Source organism: Salmo salar, chromosome 01 (genome assembly GCF_965601325.2).
Source record: "Salmo salar chromosome 01, fSalSal1, whole genome shotgun sequence".
In the NCBI taxonomy this organism is placed as follows: domain Eukaryota; kingdom Metazoa; phylum Chordata; class Actinopteri; order Salmoniformes; family Salmonidae; genus Salmo; species Salmo salar.
This window is the reverse complement of record NC_138291.1, coordinates 78,078,823-78,097,636: the sequence shown is the minus strand read 5'-3', so window position 1 is coordinate 78,097,636 and position 18,814 is coordinate 78,078,823. Positions and strand designations below refer to the sequence as shown.

Below are 18,814 nucleotides of genomic sequence, written 5' to 3'. Positions count from 1 at the left end.
TAGCACTGAGACTGCACTTGTGAAGGTGGTAAATGACCTTTTAATGGTGTCAGACCGAGGCTCTGCATCTGTCCTCGTGTTCCTAGATCTTAGTGCTGCTTTTGATACCATCGATCACCACATTCTTTTGGAGATTTTGGAAACCCAGATTGGTCTACACGGACAAGTTCTGGCCTGGTTTAGATCTTATCTGTCGGAAAGATATCAGTTTGTCTCTGTGAATGGTTTGTCCTCTGACAAATCAACTGTAAATTTCGATGTTCCTCAAGGTTCCGTTTTAGGACCAGTATTGTTTTCACTATATATTTTACCTCTTGGGGATGTCATTCAAAAACATAATGTTAAATTTCACTGCTATGCGGATGACACACAGCTGTACATTTCGATGAAACATGGTGAAGCCCCAAAATTGCCCTCGCTAGAAGCCTGTGTTTCAAACATAAGGAAGTGGATGGCTGCAAACTTTCTACTTTTAAACTTGGACAAAACAGAGATGCTTGTTCTAGGTCCCAAGAAACAAAGAGATCTTCTGTTGAATCTGACAATTAATCTTGATGGTTGTACAGTCGTCTCAAATAAAACTGTGAAGGACCTCGGCGTTACTCTGGACCCTGATCTCTCTTTTGAAGAACATATCAAGACTGTTTCAAGGACAGCTTTTTTCCATCTACATTGCAAAAATCAGAAACTTTCTGTCCAAAAATGATGCAGAAAAATTAATCCATGCTTTTGTTACTTCTAGTTTGGACTACTGCAAGGCTCTACTTTCCGGCTACCTGGATGAAGCACTAAATAAACTTCAGTTAGTGCTAAATACGGCTGCTAGAATCCTGACTAGAACCAAAAAATGTGATCATATTACTCCAGTGCTAGCCTCCCTACACTGGCTTCCTGTTAAGGCAAGGGCTGATTTCAAGGTTTTACTGCTAACCTACAAAGCGTTACATGGGCTTGCTCCTACCTATCTTTCCGATTTGGTCCTGCCGTACATACCTACACATACGCTACGGTCACAAGACACAGGCCTCCTAATTGTCCCTAGAATTTCTAAGCAAACAGCTGGAGGCAGGGCTTTCTCCTATAGAGCTCAATTTTTATGGAATGGTCTGCCTACCCATGTGAGAGACGCAGACTCGGTCTCAACCTTTAAGTCTTTACTGACGACTCAACTCTTCTGTAGGTCCTATGATTGAGTGTAGTCTGGCCCAGGAGTGTGAAGGTGAACGGAAAGGCTCTGGAGCAACGAACCGCTCTTGCTGTCCCTGCCTGGCCGGTTCCCCTCTCTCCACTGGGATTCTCTGCCTCGAACCCTATTACAGGGGCTGAGTCACTGGCTTACTGGTGTTCTTCCATGCCGTCCCTAGGAGGGGTGCGTCACTTGAGTGGGTTGAGTCACTGACGTGGTCCTCCTGTCTGGGTTGGCGTCCCCCCTTGGGTTGTGCCGTGGCGGAGATCTTTGTGGGCTATACTCGGCCTTGTCTCAGGATGGTAAGTTGGTGGTTGAAGATATCCCTCTAGTGGTGTGGGGGCTGTGCTAGGCAAAGTGGGTGGGGTTATATCCTGCCTGTTTGGCCCTGTCCGGGGGTATCATTGGATGGGGCCACAGTGTCTCCTGACCCCTCCTGTCTCAGCCTCCAGTATTTATGCTGCAGTAGTTTATGTGTCGGGGGGCTAGGGTCAGTCTGTTATATCTGGAGTATTTCTCCTGTCTTATCAGGTGTCCTGTGTGAATTTAAGTATGCTCTCTCTAATTCTCTCTTTCTTTCTTTCTCTCTCTCGGAGGACCTGAGCCCTAGGACCATGCCTCAGGACTACCTGGCATGATGACTCCTTGCTGTCCCCAGTCCACCTGGCCGTGTTGCTGCTCCAGTTTCAACTGTTCTGCCTGCGGCTATGGAACCCTGACCTGTTCACCGGACGTGCTACCTGTCCCAGACCTGCTGTTTTCAACTCTCTAGAGACAGCAGAAGCGCTAGAGATACTCTCAATGATCGTCTATGAAAAGCCAACTGACATTTACTCTTGAGGTTCTGACTTGTTGCACCCTCGACAACTACTGTGATTATTATTATTTGACCATGCTGGTCATTTATGAACATTTGAACATCTTGGCCATGTGCTGTTATAATCTCCACCCGGCACAGCCAGAAGAGGACTGGCCACCCCTCATAGCCTGGTTCCTCTCTAGGTTTCTTCCTAGGTTTTGGCCTTTCTAGGGAGATTTTCCTAGCCACCGTGCTTCTGCACCTGCACCTGCATTGCTTGCTGTTTGGGGTTTTAGGCTGGGTTTCTGTACAGCACCTTGAGATATCAGCTGATGTAAGAAGGGCAATATAAATAGATTTGATTTGATGTAGGCCCTAACAGTTTGCGGGCACCGTTTGTCACCGTTATAGTGCAATTCATGTATTGTTTAGTGTTGTGGCTTTGCTGGCATGTATCCCCCGCCTCAAAAAATAGAGTTTTCCCAACCAAGATTTACATACCTAAATTGCCACTGGTTTCAGTATACCTTAAATCTGTCTCATAACCCCATACACCAGGCCTGGGCAATTACAGTCCTCAGGGGCCTGATTGGTGTAAACTCCAGCAAAGTTAAGGTTTTGTCTCCCTAACAATGGTGGCAGCTCAGTTGCCACTAGTTTTAGTGTTAGAAAACAATTTATTAACAGTGCGTGCTGTTGCGGAAAAATACAATTTGCTCTTAACAACTTTACTATACAGATTAAAGCACTTAACTTGCTCCATAGCAAGCTGCTCTAGCTCCACTGATTGGTGAAGTCATTTAATGTAAAAATGTTTTGACTAAAGTAATAGTGCAAAAAATATGGCAAAGCAATTCACTTTTTGTCCTGAATACAAAGTGTTATGTTTGGGGCAAATCCAATACACATTACTGAGTAACATTCTCCATATTTTCAAGCATAGTGGTGGCTGCATCATGTTATGGGTATGCTTTTAATCGTTAAGGACTGGAGAGTTTTTCAAGGTAAAATGAATGGAGCTAAGCACAGGCAAAATCCTAGAGGAAAATGTGGTTCAGTCTTACTTCCAGCAGACACTGGGAAATTAATTCACCTTTCAGCAGGACAATAACCTAAAACACAAGGCCAAATCTACACTGGAGTTGCTTGCCAAGAAGACAGTGAATGTTCCTGAGTGGCCAAGTTACAGTTTTGACTTAAATCTGCTTGAAAATCTATGGCAAGACCTGAAAATGGTTGTCCAGCAATGATCAATAACAAATTTGACAGAGCTCGAAGAATTTTGAATAGAATAATGGGCAAATGTTGCACAATCCAGGTGTGGAAACCTCTTAGAGATTTACCCATAACAATTCACAGCTGTAATCGCTGTGAAAGGTGATTCTAAGATGTATTGATTCAGGGGTTCAATACTTAATACAATATCAAGTGTTTTATTTTTTTTATTTACAAATGTTTGAATTTTTCTTCCACTTTGACATTACAGAATATTTTGTGTAGATCGTTGACAAAAAATGCCAATTAAATAAATGTTAGTCCAACTTTGTAACACAACTAAAAGTGGAAAAAGTCAAGGAGTGTGAATACTTTCTGAATGCACTGTAATTTTTGTTCCAACCCCTGGGGGGATAGCGCGGGACAGGGAGACATCAAAAGAGAACAGAAAGGAGAGACAGTGAGAGAGAGAGAGCTAGAGAGTGAGAGTGAGTGAGAGAGGAAAGAAGGCGAGAGCAGGCTCCATCAGAAAAGCGATCAGAGAGATCATTACAGTCTTTCCAGGCCATTTCCCCTGAACGGGACATAGGGCATTTTGCTGACACAGACCTCACAGAGAGAAAGCACACCAACTGCCAACACATCACAGGGAGCATGACCACATGAACATGCGCACACACACACACACACACACACACACACACACACACACACACACACACACACACACACACACACACACACACACACACACACACACACACACACACACACACACACACACACACACACACACACCACACACACACATGCATGCAAAACCGCACGCTCACACATACAGTACGCACAGATCAGCCAGATCGCTCAAGATTGACTTAGAAATGTAACGCCTGTCCATGTCCAGAGGACGTTGGGAAATGATTTCAAACCCGACCACTAGGGGCAACAGTGAGCACTATTACCATCAAGTAGGCTTGGGTTTTGCTAAGGTGTTGTGGACAGCGGTGGCAGATAGGCGTAATCTCCTGATCCGAAAGTAGTAAATTCAATCCCAATGGTAGACACTCATTTTTTGTATTTTTTTTTAACCTTATCTCAAAATGTAACCCTTAACCATTCAGAATGAATTCGTAAACTTAATGTTTTAACCCTTTTCAAAACCTTAATCCTTAAATTCGAAATGTTTGGCGAAACGTTTGGAGAAACAGAATGATGCGGAGTAGGAGGAGCAACCCATGGTGTAAAAAACAAGTAAATTTTTTTTTTTTTACAATGGATAAAAGCAGAGACACAGAGCTACAAAATGGTATATCATACACTGCATTTGAGGAACAATGGGAAATGTTTTGGAACCTACTGGAGAGGCCTTTCAATGTTTTGGTACGTACTGAAGAGCTCTTTTTTTCTACACCCATTCAGAATCGTTTACACCCTCTTAAGCTTTAGCCCCCACCCATTTTAATCGCCCTAGCAGAGCTGGTTAGGCTGTTTTCATATTATCCAGAGCGTTGGTGAATGTAACTGTCCTGCTGGCAACAATTGAATTACGCTTTTTTGTCGATGTTTACTGACACCGGCCATATTCAACGGGTGTTGAGCATTCGTAAATTCATCAGATATTCTGCGCTCTGGCACACTCAGACGAGAGTGCTCTGAAATCGGAGTAGATGGCCATATTGAATTTACGAACACACCCAAAATGGTTACTTGCATAGTGGAGTCTTTTGTTAAAGCATGTAGATAGCTAGCTAAACAATCAACATAATCCCAACTCATGATGTTACAACCCTGCATGAATCTACAACCAGGTTCAATGTTAGCTAGCTAACATTAGGCTATAACTAGCCAAGCATACACGTAACATTAGCTAGCGAGTTAGAAACGTGTAACATCTGAAAATGTAGCTAGCTAGACTATCTTACACGTATACATCATGGATGGACGCGTCTCCTGTCGAATGCCATGGTTGCCCATTGTTTGATGACCTGACCGGATGCTGGAGTGAGGAGTCGTGCTGTACTTCGCTCCCCGGGTAATATTACATTTATTACATTTCATTACATTACAACAGAGCGATTTGGTTAGTGTAATGTTAGCTGGTAATGTTAGCTAGCTACATAGTTGTCTTTGCTGTCTTTGCATCAAGGATAGAGGTGTAGCTTTGAGAAACTAACAAGGTTAGCTAGCCAGCTGTACTCGTTCGCAGCGACGCCGTTTTACAAACAAAGCCAACACAACAGCCACTGCTAGCTAGCTAGCTTTACCAACTAGCAGTACAGTAGAAACTAAATACATTACAACAGAACAATTTGATTAGTGTAATGATAGCTAGCTACATAGTTGTCTTTGTATCATAGATAAAGGTGTCGTACAGAGTAGCTATCGAGGTTAGCTAGCCAGCTAAATTTTCAAACAACGTCAACAACGCAGCCACTGCTAGCTAGCCAACTCTACCAGCGAGCAGTACTGTATCATTTTAGTCAACAAGATTTTTGCAACGTAAGCTTAACTTTCTAAACATTCGAGATGTGTAGTCCACTTGTGTAGCTAGCAGGACTGACTTTGTGTTAGCTAGCCAACCTTTAATTATGAAAGGTACTAGACACGGACACGAATGATCCATTGGTAGTTTGTTGTAACCAAGTATTGGTGCTAACCGTGTGTTATTGGATGCTAGCATGCTAGTTAGCTACGGCGTCATAGGATACGGTGCACTGGAAGAATACTGTACCAAGTTATCTAGCTGAATAAACTAAGTTTGACCCTATTCCTGGTTACATCGAACCACTGGAGATCACATCAATTATAATTTCTAAAGTGGAAGTTGGAAAGTTATATTTGAGTGTCATTGAGTGTCATTGAGTGTTCATTTCAATCTCCTTTGCATTAGCGTAGCCTCTCCTGTAGCTTGTCAACCATGTGTCTGCCTATCCCTGTTCTCTCCTCTCTGCACAGGCCACACAAACGCTTCACACCGCGTGGCCGCTACCACTCTAACCTAGTGGTCCCAGCGCGCACGACCCACGTGGAGTTCCAGGTCTCCGGCAGCCTCTGGAACTGCCGGTCTGCGGCCAACAAGGTAGAGTTCATCTCAGCCTATGCTACCCTCCAGTCCCTCGACTTCTTGGCGCTGACGGAAACATGGATTACCACATAAAACACTGCTACTCCTACTGCTCTCTCCTCGTCTGACCACGTGTTCTCGCATACCCCGAGAGCATCTGGTCAGCGGGGTGGTGGCACTGGCTCCTCATCTCTCCCAAGTGGACATTCTCTCTTTCTCCCCTGACCCACCTGTCTATCTCCTCATTTGAATTCCATGCTGTCACAGTCACTAGCCCATTCAAGCTTAACATCCTTATCATTTATCGCCCTCCAGGTTCCCTTGGAGAGTTCATCAATGAGCTTGACGCCTTGATAAGTTCCTTTCCTGAGGATGGCTCACCCCTCACAGTTCTGGGTGACTTTAACCTCCCTACGTCTACCTTTGACTCATTTCTCTCTGCCTCCTTCTTTCCACTCCTCTCCTCTTTTGACCTCACCCTCTCACCGTCACCCCCTACTCACAAGGCATCTTTACTAGATGCTGTTCTTCTATTAATCTCACTGCAACTCCCCTCCAAGTCTCCGACCACTACCTTGTATCCTTTTCCCTCTCGCTCTCCTCCAACACTACTCACTCTGCCCCTACTCAGATGGTATTGCGCCGTCGCAACCTTCGCTCTCTCTCTCCTGCTACTCTCTCCTCTTCCATCCTATCATCTCTTCCCTCTGCTCAATCCTTCTCCAACCAATCTCCCGATTCTGCTTCCTCAACCCTCCTCTCCTCCCTTTCTGCATCCTTTGACTCTCTATGTCCCCTATCCTCCCGGCCGGCTCGGTCCTCCCCTCCTGCTCCGTGGCTTGATGACTCATTGCGAGCTCACGGAACAGGGCTCCGGGCAGCCGAGCGGAAATGGAGGAAAACTAGCCTCCCTGCGGACCTGGCATCTTTTCACTCCCTCCTCTCTACATTTTCTTCCTCTGTTTCTGCTGCTAAAGCCACTTTCTACCACTCTAAATTCCAAGCATCTGCCTCTAACCCTAGGAAGCTCTTTGCCACTTTCTCCTCCCTCCTGAATCCTCCTCCCCCTCCCTCTCTGCGGATGACTTCGTCAACCATTTTGAAAAGAAGGTTGACGACATTCGATCCTCGTTTGTTAAGTCAAACGTCACGTTGCCCTACCCTATGCTTTGACCTCTTTCTCCCCTCTCTCTCCAGATGAAATCTTGCGACTTGTGACGGCCGGCCGCCCAACAACCTGCCCGCTTGACCCTATCCCCTCCTCTCTTCTCCAGACCATTTCCGGAGACCTTCTCCCCTGTCTCACCTCGCTCATCAACTCATCCTTGACCGCTGGCTACGTCCCTTCCGTCTTCAAGAGAGCGAGAGTTGCACCCCTTCTCAAAAAACCTACACTCGATCCCTCCGATGTCAACAACTACAGACCAGTATCCCTTCTTTCTTTTATCTGCAAAACTCTTGAGTGTGCCGTCCTTGGCCAGCTCTCTTGCTATCTCTCTCAGAATGACCTTCTTGATCCAAATCAGTCAGGTTTCAAGACTGGCCATTCAACTGAGACCACTCTTCTCTGTGTCACGGAGGCTCTCCGCACTGCTAAAGCTAACTCTCTCTCCTCTGCTCTCATCCTTCTAGACCTATCTGCTGCCTTTGATACTGTGAACCATCAGATCCTCCTCTCCACCCTCTCCGAGTTGGGCATCTCCGGCGCGGCTCACTCTTGGATTGCGTCCTACCTGACAGGTCGCTCCTACCAGGTGGCGTGGCGAGAATCCGTCTCTGCACCACGTGCTCTCACCACTGGTGTCCCCCAGGGCTCAGTTCTAGGCCCTCTCCTATTCTCCCTATACACCAAGTCACTTGGCTTTGTCATATCCTCACATGGTCTCTCCTATCATTGCTACGCAGACGACACACAATGAATCTTCTCCTTTCCCCCTTCTGATAACCAGGTGGCGAATCGCATCTCTGCATGTCTGGCAGACATATCAGTGTGGATGACGGATCACCACCTCAAGCTGAACCTCGGCAAGACGGAGCTGCTCTTCCTCCCGGGGAAGGACTGCCCGTTCCATGATCTCGCCATCCCGGTTGACAACTCCATTGTGTCCTCGTCCCAGAGTGCTAAGAGCCTTGGCGTGACCCTGGTCAACACCCTGTCATTCTCAGCTAACATCAAGGCAGTGACCCGATCCTGTAGGTTCATGCTCTACAACATTCGCAGAGTACGACCCTGCCTTACACAGGAAGCGGCGCAGGTCCTAATCCAGGCACTTGCCATCTCCCGTCTGGATTACTGCAACTCGCTGCTTGTGGGGCTCCCTGCCTGTGCCATTAAACCCTTACAACTCATCCAGAACGCTGCAGCCCGTCTGGTGTTCAACCTTCCCAAGTTCTCTCACGTCACCCCGCTCCTCCGCACACTCCACTGGCTTCCAGCTGAAGCTCGCATCTGCTACAAGACCATGGTGCTTGCCTACGGAGCTGTGAGGGGAACGTCACCTCCGTACCTTCAGGCTCTGATCAGTCCCTACACCCAAAGAAGGGCACTGCGTTCATCCACCTCTGGCCTGCTCGCCTCCCTACCTCTGCGGAAGCACAGTTGCCGCTCAGCCCAGTCAAAACTGTTCGCTGCTCTGGCACCACAATGGTGGAACAAGCTCCCTCACGACGCCAGGACAGCGGAGTCAATCACCACCTTCCGGAGACACCCGAAACCCCACCTCTTTAAGGAATACCTGGGATAGGATAAAGTAATCCTTCTACCCCCCCCCCCCCAAAAAGATAGATGTACTATTGTAAAGTGGTTGTTCCACTGGATATCATAAGATGAATGCACCAATTTGTAAGTCACTCTGGATAAGAGCGTCTGCTAAATGACGTAAATGTAAATGTAAAATGTTTGAAGATGTAATCTGGAGACAGGTGTTTTCTCCATTTCCTTAGCTATCATACTCGAATTCCACTGATTCCACTTCTAAATTTGACGTTAGTAAAAACGTGGATAAACGTTAGAATCTGAAGTAAAAAATTGGTAAAACCGTGAGATCTTGTTAACCTCTATGGGCTAGGTGGGACGCAAGCGTCCCACCCGTGGTGCACTCCATCAACAGCAGGTGCATTTCAAGAGCGGCAAATTTGAATCCAAATAAATGTCAAAATTCAAATTTTTCAAACATACAACTATTTTACACCCTTTGAAAGATAAACATCTCCTTAATCTAACCACGTTTTACGATTTCAAAAAGGTTTTACGGCGAAAGCATACATTTAGAGTATGTTAGGACAGTACATTTACAAGAGTTGTGTGTAATGTTTTGTCATTTCAAAGACAGGGTCACCAAAACCATAAAACCAGCTAAAATGATGCACTAACCTTTTACAATCTCCATCAATGACACTCCTAGGACATTATGTTAGACAATGCATGCAATTTTAGTTCTATCAAGTTCATATTTATATCCAAAAACAGCGTTTTACTATGGCATTGATGTTGAGGAAATCGTTTCCCTCCAATAACCGGCAGTCAAGTCAGCACCACAAATTAAATAATTACAATTAGAAAACATTGGTAAAATATTATATTGTCATTTAAAGAATTATAGATTTACATCTCTTGAACGCAATCAACTTGCCAGATTTAAAAATAACCTTACTGGGAAATCACACTTTGCAATAATCTGAGCACTGCGCCCAGAAAAATACGCGTTGCGATACAGACTAGCCGTCATGTTGGGGAGATCTAAAATACTATGTAAATAATCCATTACCTTTGATTCTCTTCATCAGATGTCACTTCTAGGTATCACAGGTCCATAACGAATGTAGTTTTGTTCAAAAAAGCTCATAATTTATGTCCAAAAATCTCTGTCTTGTTAGCACATGATCTAAGCCCGCCGGACTTCACTTCATGAACGAGGGGAAAAAATATATTTACGTTCGTTCAAACATGTCAAACGTTGTATAGCATAAATCATTAGGGCCTTTTTTAACCAGAACATGAATAATATTCAAGGTGGACGAATGCATTCTCTTTTATAACGTATTGGAACGAGGGTACCCAACATGAACTCGCGCGCCAGGTGTCTAATGGGCCATCATCGTTCCATGGCTCTTGTTCGGTCAGATCTCCCTCCAGAAGACTCAAAACACTTTGTAAAGGCTGGTGACATCTAGTGGAAGCAATAGGAAGTGCCAAAATATTCCTCAGCCCCTGTGTTTTTCAATGGCATAGGTTTAAAGGTAATACAACACATCAGGTATCCACTTCCTGTCAGAAAATGTCTCAGGGTTTTGCCTGCCAAATGAGTTCTGTTATACTCACAGACACCATTCAAACAGTTTTAGAAACTTTAGAGTGTTTTCTATCCATATATAATAAGTATATGCATATTCTAGTTACTGGGTAGGATTAGTAACCAGATTAAATCGGGTACATTTTTTTATCCAGCCGTGCAAATACTGCCCCCTAGCCCTAACAGGTTAACACAGATACGCGAAACACCCTGTACCATACAATTCATTTATTGAAGCCAAAAGCCCTTTTGTATTAATTGCTCAAATCACTTTGCTTTAAATATTGCACCGATGCTGGCTTGAATGAAATGGGTCGAACTAGCCACCCAAAATACTCCCTGTATAATATCTGTCCCCCCTATATCAGGACAACACAGATTGAAGGGAGGAGAGCGAGGGGCCAGGGGGAGTGGGGGGGGGGGGGAGTCGGGACTCAGTCTTACAATCTGCAGAGTCACCCTGGTGTCAGATTTTTATCTGTTGATTGAATATCTCTCTCTATCAGTTTAGACAACAAAACTGTCTCCTTTAGGTCATAAAATATGAACTTACTCCCCCCCCTCGACGATGTTACGATTAAAAATACAACCTCACAGTCTGTTCCTCCTCCAGTGTGATTAATGAGCGTAAAATGAAGGCATCTAGATCACTATGAAACAGTGATGGTAGACTGTTAATCTACTCACTCTGAACACTCTGCCCCCTAGTGGTTTGGATGCCTTCCTACACAGCAGTGGTCACCATACCTGTGTGCAATCCCAGGACCACAAAACCTGGTTTAGCTGCTTACCTAGACCAAATCAACCCCTAGCCCTGATCTCCTAGGCAATTGTGTAGATCTGAGAGAATTGGATAGGTATATCTTGCCTAGCAGAGGAATATATGGAGCTACCAATGATATTGCTTACACTTATCCAATCTTCTTAGATCTAGACCTAAGGGGGGCAAGGAGTACATTTGGGATTTGTCCGTTCTACTCCCTGTCACACAAACGCACGAACACAGCTCTACTAAGCAGTGAGTAATGTCATTGAGCCAGTCCAGGGTGATGTATGTGCGTGTCGCCCTTCTCTTCTCCTCTCCTACTGTACACTCCCTCACTTCATGACTTTGACTGGAGTAAACAGCTGACAAGGCAGTCTCTCTCTATCTCTCCTCTCTTATATCACCTTTATGTCTCGTTTCTTTTCCTCCCTTTCCCTCTATCACTCCTCCATTTTTCTCAAATTGTCTTTCTCTCTCTCATTCTAGTGCTCTCACATTTACTCTCCCACTCTTTCCCTCTCTCTCTTTCTCTCTCTATTAGAGGTGTGTCTGTAGTAAAAAGGTCTATATTTCAGTGGGACTTGGTCGCTCTGTAAATAAGGCTCGGGACAAAGAACATGGCTAGTCACACACACACACACACACACACACACACACACACACACACACACACACACACACACACACACACACACACACACACACACACACACACACACACACACACACACACACACACACACACACACACACACCAGCCAGGTCACACCAGATCCACTGCAGGATGTCGGGGGATGCTTCAATACCGTCCACTAGGGGCAACGTGAGCGCCTATTACATCTATTAGGCTCGCGGCTAGCTAGGGTCAGCTGATGTCACAAAGCGCTATACAGAAAGTCAGCCTAAAACCCCAAACAGCAAGCAATGCAGATGTAGAAGCACGGTGGCTAGGAAAAACTCCATAGAAAGGCAGGAACCTAGGAAGAAACCTAGAGAGGAACCAGGCTCTGAGGGGTGGCCAGTCCTCATCTGGCTCGGTTGTAACCATAGCGGATCCCTTGTTGGTGCTACATAGAACCTTTTTTTAAGGTTTTATAAAGATCCATGCTAATAAGGTTCTAAATGGAACCTGTTTGGTGCTATAAAGAACCCTTTCCTAAGGTATCTTAAGGACCATTAAAAAAAGGTTCTATAATAGCACCATATAAGGGTTCCACTATGGTTACAAACCTTTTGGGGGCTATATGTAGATCCTTTTGAAGAACAATACAGGGTTCTGTATTCTATATTGTTACAATTCCATAGGCGTTGTTATTGTGTTAATTGACAAGTTGAATCAGGTGTGCTAGCTTTGGAACAGCTGAGGGTCCCTGAGGAGAGAATTGTTAACCACTGACTTAGTCGACCGTTCACAATTGACAAGACCATACGTGACTCTTTCACAAGACACAGTCACTGGCCATAGTCATATATAGCATGGAATGGCATAACACAACAGATTAGATCAAATGGAATGACTCTCACTCACAGTTGTACAATAAGAGCTGTGAGCAAATCACGCCCCTAAATATTCGATTGAACCACTGAAGGGTTCTTTGATTCATTATGGTTCCCCATAAAACCATCACCCTTCCCAAAGAACTCTTAGTGTGCAGAAATAGGCATACCTTTTTATTAGCAAATGTTTTAACTATCCCAAAGTAGTGTTAAGCAATTAGTTATTTTTGAGGTTGGCTCGGTTTCGGTTTGATTATTTAAAAAATCACTGTTTTCGATTATTTTTTAAAACATGAAAATACAGTATGCATTATGTGGGTTGAATACTGTAACACAGAATAAAACAGTTAATACAAGTCCCATAATGGTAGTGACTGCTCATTACTTCTTATTCACCATATATTCCTCTGCTAGGCAAGATATACCTATCCAATTCTCTCAGATCTACACAATTGCCTAGGAGATCAGGGCTAGGGGTTGATTTGGTCTAGGTAAGCAGCTAAACCAGGTTTTGTGGTCCTGGGATTGCACACAGGTATGGTGACCACTGCTGTGTAACCATCATTTATTCACAATACTTTACTTTTATTTCAGTTGTTGCATTACATTTGTTTTATTTGGTTACTTTATTACTTCATTCTCATCTCTATAGAGCTGCTGCCTATGCTGTCTTACAAAATCACTATTTTAGTAGTTCTTCAAAGTAAATAAGGCATACCTTTGCCTAGATAAATAAAGGTTAAATAAAATGTTTAAAAAATAATTTTAGGACTGCTGAATAACAACTATCAATCACTTAGATCATATATTTTCAGGTGGAGAGACCTCGCAAAGCAACTGCTCTGTCTTTCTCGATAGCCCATTCGTCTGTATTTTACTTAGGTGTAAAAGAAACACAGACCGGACAAATAGGCACGCAATGGATTATGGTCTCTTCCTCCCTTTCCCTCTATTAATCCTCAGTTTTTCTCAAATTGTCTTTCTCTCTCTCATTCTAGTACTCTCACTTTTACTCTCTCTCTAACTCTGCATAGGAACACAAGCACACACACACAGATCTACCTGTGAACTTGTTGACGCCAGCCTGCTCTGCGACGTTGGACAGGGCGATGATGCCTCGGGAGAGGTCACTGGCAGCTTCATCCATTTCTATCAGGGCATGGGGAGCCACGTTACCACTGGCATAGTTAGCTATGTAGATGGCATAACGACCTGTACCCTAGAGACAAGAAGACATGGACTTTGAGTTAGATTTAAGTTACCGCTGGTAAATTTGGTTATTAAAACAACCATGAATGAAGAGAAGAACATAGGTGAAGTTTGTAACAGTATTTAGAAGATGGCATAACGATATGTACCATATGAAAGGAGAAGGAATTATTTGGATAAGAGACTTTAGTAAGCAATGTGAACAAACATTGTCCATGGCATCACACCCAGTTCCGTAAGGAAGGAGAGACGTGAAAAGTTGGAACCATTGACTGCACAAAAAGGTTGGAACTCTAGACCCCTATCTTTCACTCATCTAACTCAACCCTTATCCTTGTTCCCTTATTCCCTAATTCCCTACTCAGTTCCCCACACACATACAATTTCTCTTCCCCTCTCTACCTGTCTCCCTTCTCTCTCTTTCTTTCATCCTACAATCTTTCTCTCTCCCTCTTTCTGTCTTCTTACTCCATCTTTCTTTCCTTCCCTCTCTTTTCTCTCCAGCCCTCCATCTCATTCCCTCCTCTCTCTCCTCCCTCCTTCTCTCACTCTCTTCCTTCCATCTTTGTCTTCATCCCTTTGGAGGTTAATTTCACACTCCATTATCAGTGAGGGTCCCTGCAGACACAAAGGCACAGACGGAACCACCCTAATAGATTACACACTACCATTACAATGAGCTAACTTACCCACTGGCCCTTACACACACACACACACACACACACACACACACACACACACACACACACACACACACACAAACACACACATCAAATCAAAGTTTATTGGTCGCGTACATAGATTTGCAGATGTTACGGCAGGTGCAGCGTAATATTTGTGTATCTAGATCTAACAGCGCAGTAATAATACCTAGAAAACAAAACGCACATAATCCAAAAGTAAAAATTAAGAAATTAAGAATATACACAGTTGAAGTCGGAAGTTTACAAACACCTTAGCCAAATGCATTTAAACTCAGTTATTCACAATCCTGACATTTAATTATAGTAAAAATTATTTGTCTTAGGTAAGTTAGGATCACCACTTTATTTTAAGAATGTGAAATGTCAGAATAATAGTACAGAGAATGATTTATTTAAGCTTTTATTTCTTTCATCACATTCCCAGCGCATCAGAAGTTTACATACACTCAATTGGTATTCGGTAGCATTGCTTTTAAATTGTTTAACTTGGATCAAACGTTTCGACTAGTCTTCCACAAGCTTCCCACAATAAGTTGGGTGAATTTTGGCCCATTCCTCCTGACAGAGCTGGTGTAACTGAGTCAGGTTTGTAGACCTCTTTGTTCGCATAGGCTTTTTCAGTTCTGCACAAATTTTCTATAGGATTGAGGTCAGGGCTTTGTGATGGCCACTCCAATACATTGACTGTTTAAGCCATTTTGCCACAACTTTGGAAGTATGCTTGGGGTCATTGTCCATTTGGAAGACCCATTTGCAACCAAGCTTTAACTTCCTGACTGATGTCTTGAGATGTTGCTTCAATATATCCACATACATTTTGTGTATTTTGTGAAGTGCACAAGTCCATCCTGCAGCAAAGCACCCCCACAACATGATGCTGCCACCCCCGTGCTTCACGGTTGGGACGGTGTTCTTCAGCTTGCAAGCCTCCCCCTTTTTCATCCAAACATAACGATGGTCGTAATGGCCAAACAGTTCTATTTTTGTTTCATCAGACCAGAGGACATTCCTCAAAAAAGTACGATCTTTGTGGGGAATGTGCAGTTGCAAACCGTAGTCTGACTTTTTTATGGTGGTTTTGGAGCAGTGGCTTCTTCCTTGCTGAGCAGCCTTTCAGGTTATGTCGATATAGGACTCGTTTTACTGTGGATATAGATACTTTTGTACCTGTTTCCTCCAGCATCTTCACAAGGTCCTTTGCTGTTGTTCTGGGATTGATTTGCACTTTTTGCACCAAAGTACATTAATCTCCAGGAGATGAGCGGTATGACGGCTGCGTGGTCCCATGGTGTTTATACTTGCGTACTATTGTTTGAACAGATGAACGTGGTACCTTTAGGTGTTTAGAAATTGCTCCCAAGGATGAAGCAGACTTGTGGAGAGCTACATTTCTTATCTGAGGTCTTGGCTGATTTCCTTTGATTTTCCTTATGATGTCAAGCCAAGAGGCACTGAGTTTGAAGATAGGCCTTGAAATATCATCTATGATTCTCCGAATGATATTTTAAAAGGGGAAGCTAAATATTTTAAGCAGATGTTCTCTTTTCTGTCTCATTCTCTCCAACTGAATGAAGATTACCGTAGGGAATTATTTCCAAATAAAACCAAAAATTAAAAAATTAACAAATGTACAGAAAGATCAGTGTGAAGGCCAAATTACAGAGGACTAACTTTGAGGCTATTAAATCCTTTCAGTCTGGAAAAACCCCAGGGCTTGATTGCATACCGGTAGAGGTCTATCAAGCCTTTTTTGATATACTAAAAGCGCAATTTTTAGATTGTTTTAACTACTCCTATAGAAATGGTCTGTCAGGTATTCAGCAGGAAGGTCTGATTTCACTATTATTAAAACAAGACCCAGATGGCAAATATAAAGATCCAGTCTATCTAAAAAACTGGAGGTGCCTTACATTTCAATGTTGTGATGCAAAAATACTAGCGTAGCACTCAGAATTAAAAGGGTTTTACCAGGTATTGTTCATCCTGATCCGACAGGTGTTTTACGTGGACGATACATTCAAGATAATATACGACAACTACTAGAGTTTTCCTCCATTTCCGCTCGGCTGCCCGGAGCCCTGTTCTGTGAGCTCGCAATGAGTCGTCAAGCCACGGAGCAGGAGGGGAGGACCGAGCCGGCCTGGAGGATAGGGGACAGAGAAAATCAAAGGATGCAGAAAGGGAGGAGAGGAGGGTTGAGGAGGCAGAATCAGGGGATAGGTTGGAGAAGGTTTGAGCAGAGGGAAGAGATGATAGGATGGAAGAGGAGAGAGTAGCGGGAGAGAGAGAGCGAAGGTTGGGACGGCGCAATACCATCCGAGTGGGGGCAGAGTGAGAAGTGTTGGATGAGAGCGAGAGGGAAAAGGATACAAGGTAGTGGTCGGAGACTTGGAGGGGAGTTGCAATGAGATTAGTGGACGAACAGCATCTAGTAAAGATGAGGTCAAGCGTATTGCCTGCCTTGTGAATAGGGGGGGAAGGTGAGAGGGTGAGGTCAAAAGAGGAGAGGAGTGGAAAGGAGGCAGAGAGGAATGAGTCAAAGGTAGACGTGGGGAGGTTAAAGTCACCCAGAACTGTGAGAGGTGAGCCATCCTCAGGAAAGGAACTTTTCAAGACGTCAAGCTCATTGATGAACTCTCCAAGGGAACCTGGAGGGCGATAAATGATAAGGATGTTAAGCTTGAAAGGGCTGGTAACTGTGACAGCATGGAATTCAAATGAGGAGATAGACAGATGGGTCAGGGGAGAAAGAGAGAATGTCCACTTGGGAGAGATGAGGATTCCAGTGCCACCACCCCGCTGGCCAGATGCTCTCGGGGTATGCGAGAACACGTGGGCAGACGAGGAGAGAGCAGTAGGAGTAGCAGTGTTATCTGTGGTAATCCATGTTTCCGTCAGTGCCAAGAAGTCGAGATGCTGGAGGGTAGCATAGGCTGAAATGAACTCTGCCTTGTTGGCCGCAGACCGGCAGTTCCAGAGGCTGCCGGAGACCTGGAACTCCACGTGGGTCGTGCGCGCTGGGACCACCAGGTTAGAGTGGCAGCGGCCACGCGGTGTGAAGCGTTTGTGTGGCCTGTGCAGAGGGGAGAGAACAGGGATAGACAGACACATAGTTGACAGGCTACAGAAGAGGCTACGCTTATGCAAAGGAGATTGGAATGACAAGTGGACTACACTTCTCGAATGTTCAGAAAGTTAAGCTTACGTTGCAAAAATGTTATTGACTAAAATGACGAAGATGATACAGTACTGCTGGCTGGTGAAGTAGGCTAGCTAGCAGTGGCTGCGTTGTATACCCACGATTATGTGGCCTTACACAGTACCAACTCCATCATCAAGTTCGCTGACAACACGACAGTAGTAGGCCTGATTACCAACAACGACAAGACGGCCTACAGGGAGGAGATAGGCCCTCTGATGGTGTGTTGCCAGGTTAACAACCTCTCCCTCAACGTCAGCAAAACAAAGGAGCTGATTGTCGACTTCAGGAGGAACCAGGCTGGGCACGCCCCCATCCTCATCAAAGGGGCCTCCGTGGAGACAGTCAAAAACTTTAAGTTCCTCTGCGTACACATCTCGGAGGAGCTGAAATTGTCAAACCACACAGACACCATGGTGAAGATGGCACGACAGCGACTCTTCAACCTCAGGAGGCTGAAGAAATTCGGCTGAAATGTACCTGTTCCAGAGGGTCCTCATAGTGTTCTACAGGAGCACCATCGAGAGAATACTGTCGGACTGCATCACAGCCTGGTATGGAATCTCCACCGCCGCGAACCTCTAGGCACTACAGAGGGTGGTACGCTTAGCCAAACGCAGCATTGGGTGCACACTGCCTGCCCTCCAAGACACCTACAACACCAGATGTCACAGGAAGGCAAAGAAGATCATCAGGGACATCAGCCACCTGAGCCACGGCCTGTTCTCCTCGCATCCATCACTTTGACGCACGCAGTACAGGAGCATCATGGTTAAAACTAAGAGACTGGGCAATAGCTTCTACCCCCAGACAATCAGCTCGGAGCTTAACAATTTCACTGTACACTGCAACTACATCTGTGACCCTGTGCATGTGACTAAAT

At 44.7% G+C, this 18,814-nt stretch overlaps 1 protein-coding gene across 2 annotated transcripts in view; it reads right to left on the bottom strand.

The window, feature by feature from the left end:
- Positions 1-18,814, bottom strand: part of crtac1b (cartilage acidic protein 1b) — a 65,090-nt gene that overhangs the window by 23,755 nt on the left and 22,521 nt on the right. For both annotated transcript variants that reach the window (XM_045722596.2, XM_014214818.3), the window contains exon 5: positions 13,882-14,038. In XM_045722596.2, the coding sequence (XP_045578552.1) occupies positions 13,882-14,038 (157 nt within the window). The remainder of the gene's footprint in view (positions 1-13,881; positions 14,039-18,814) is intronic.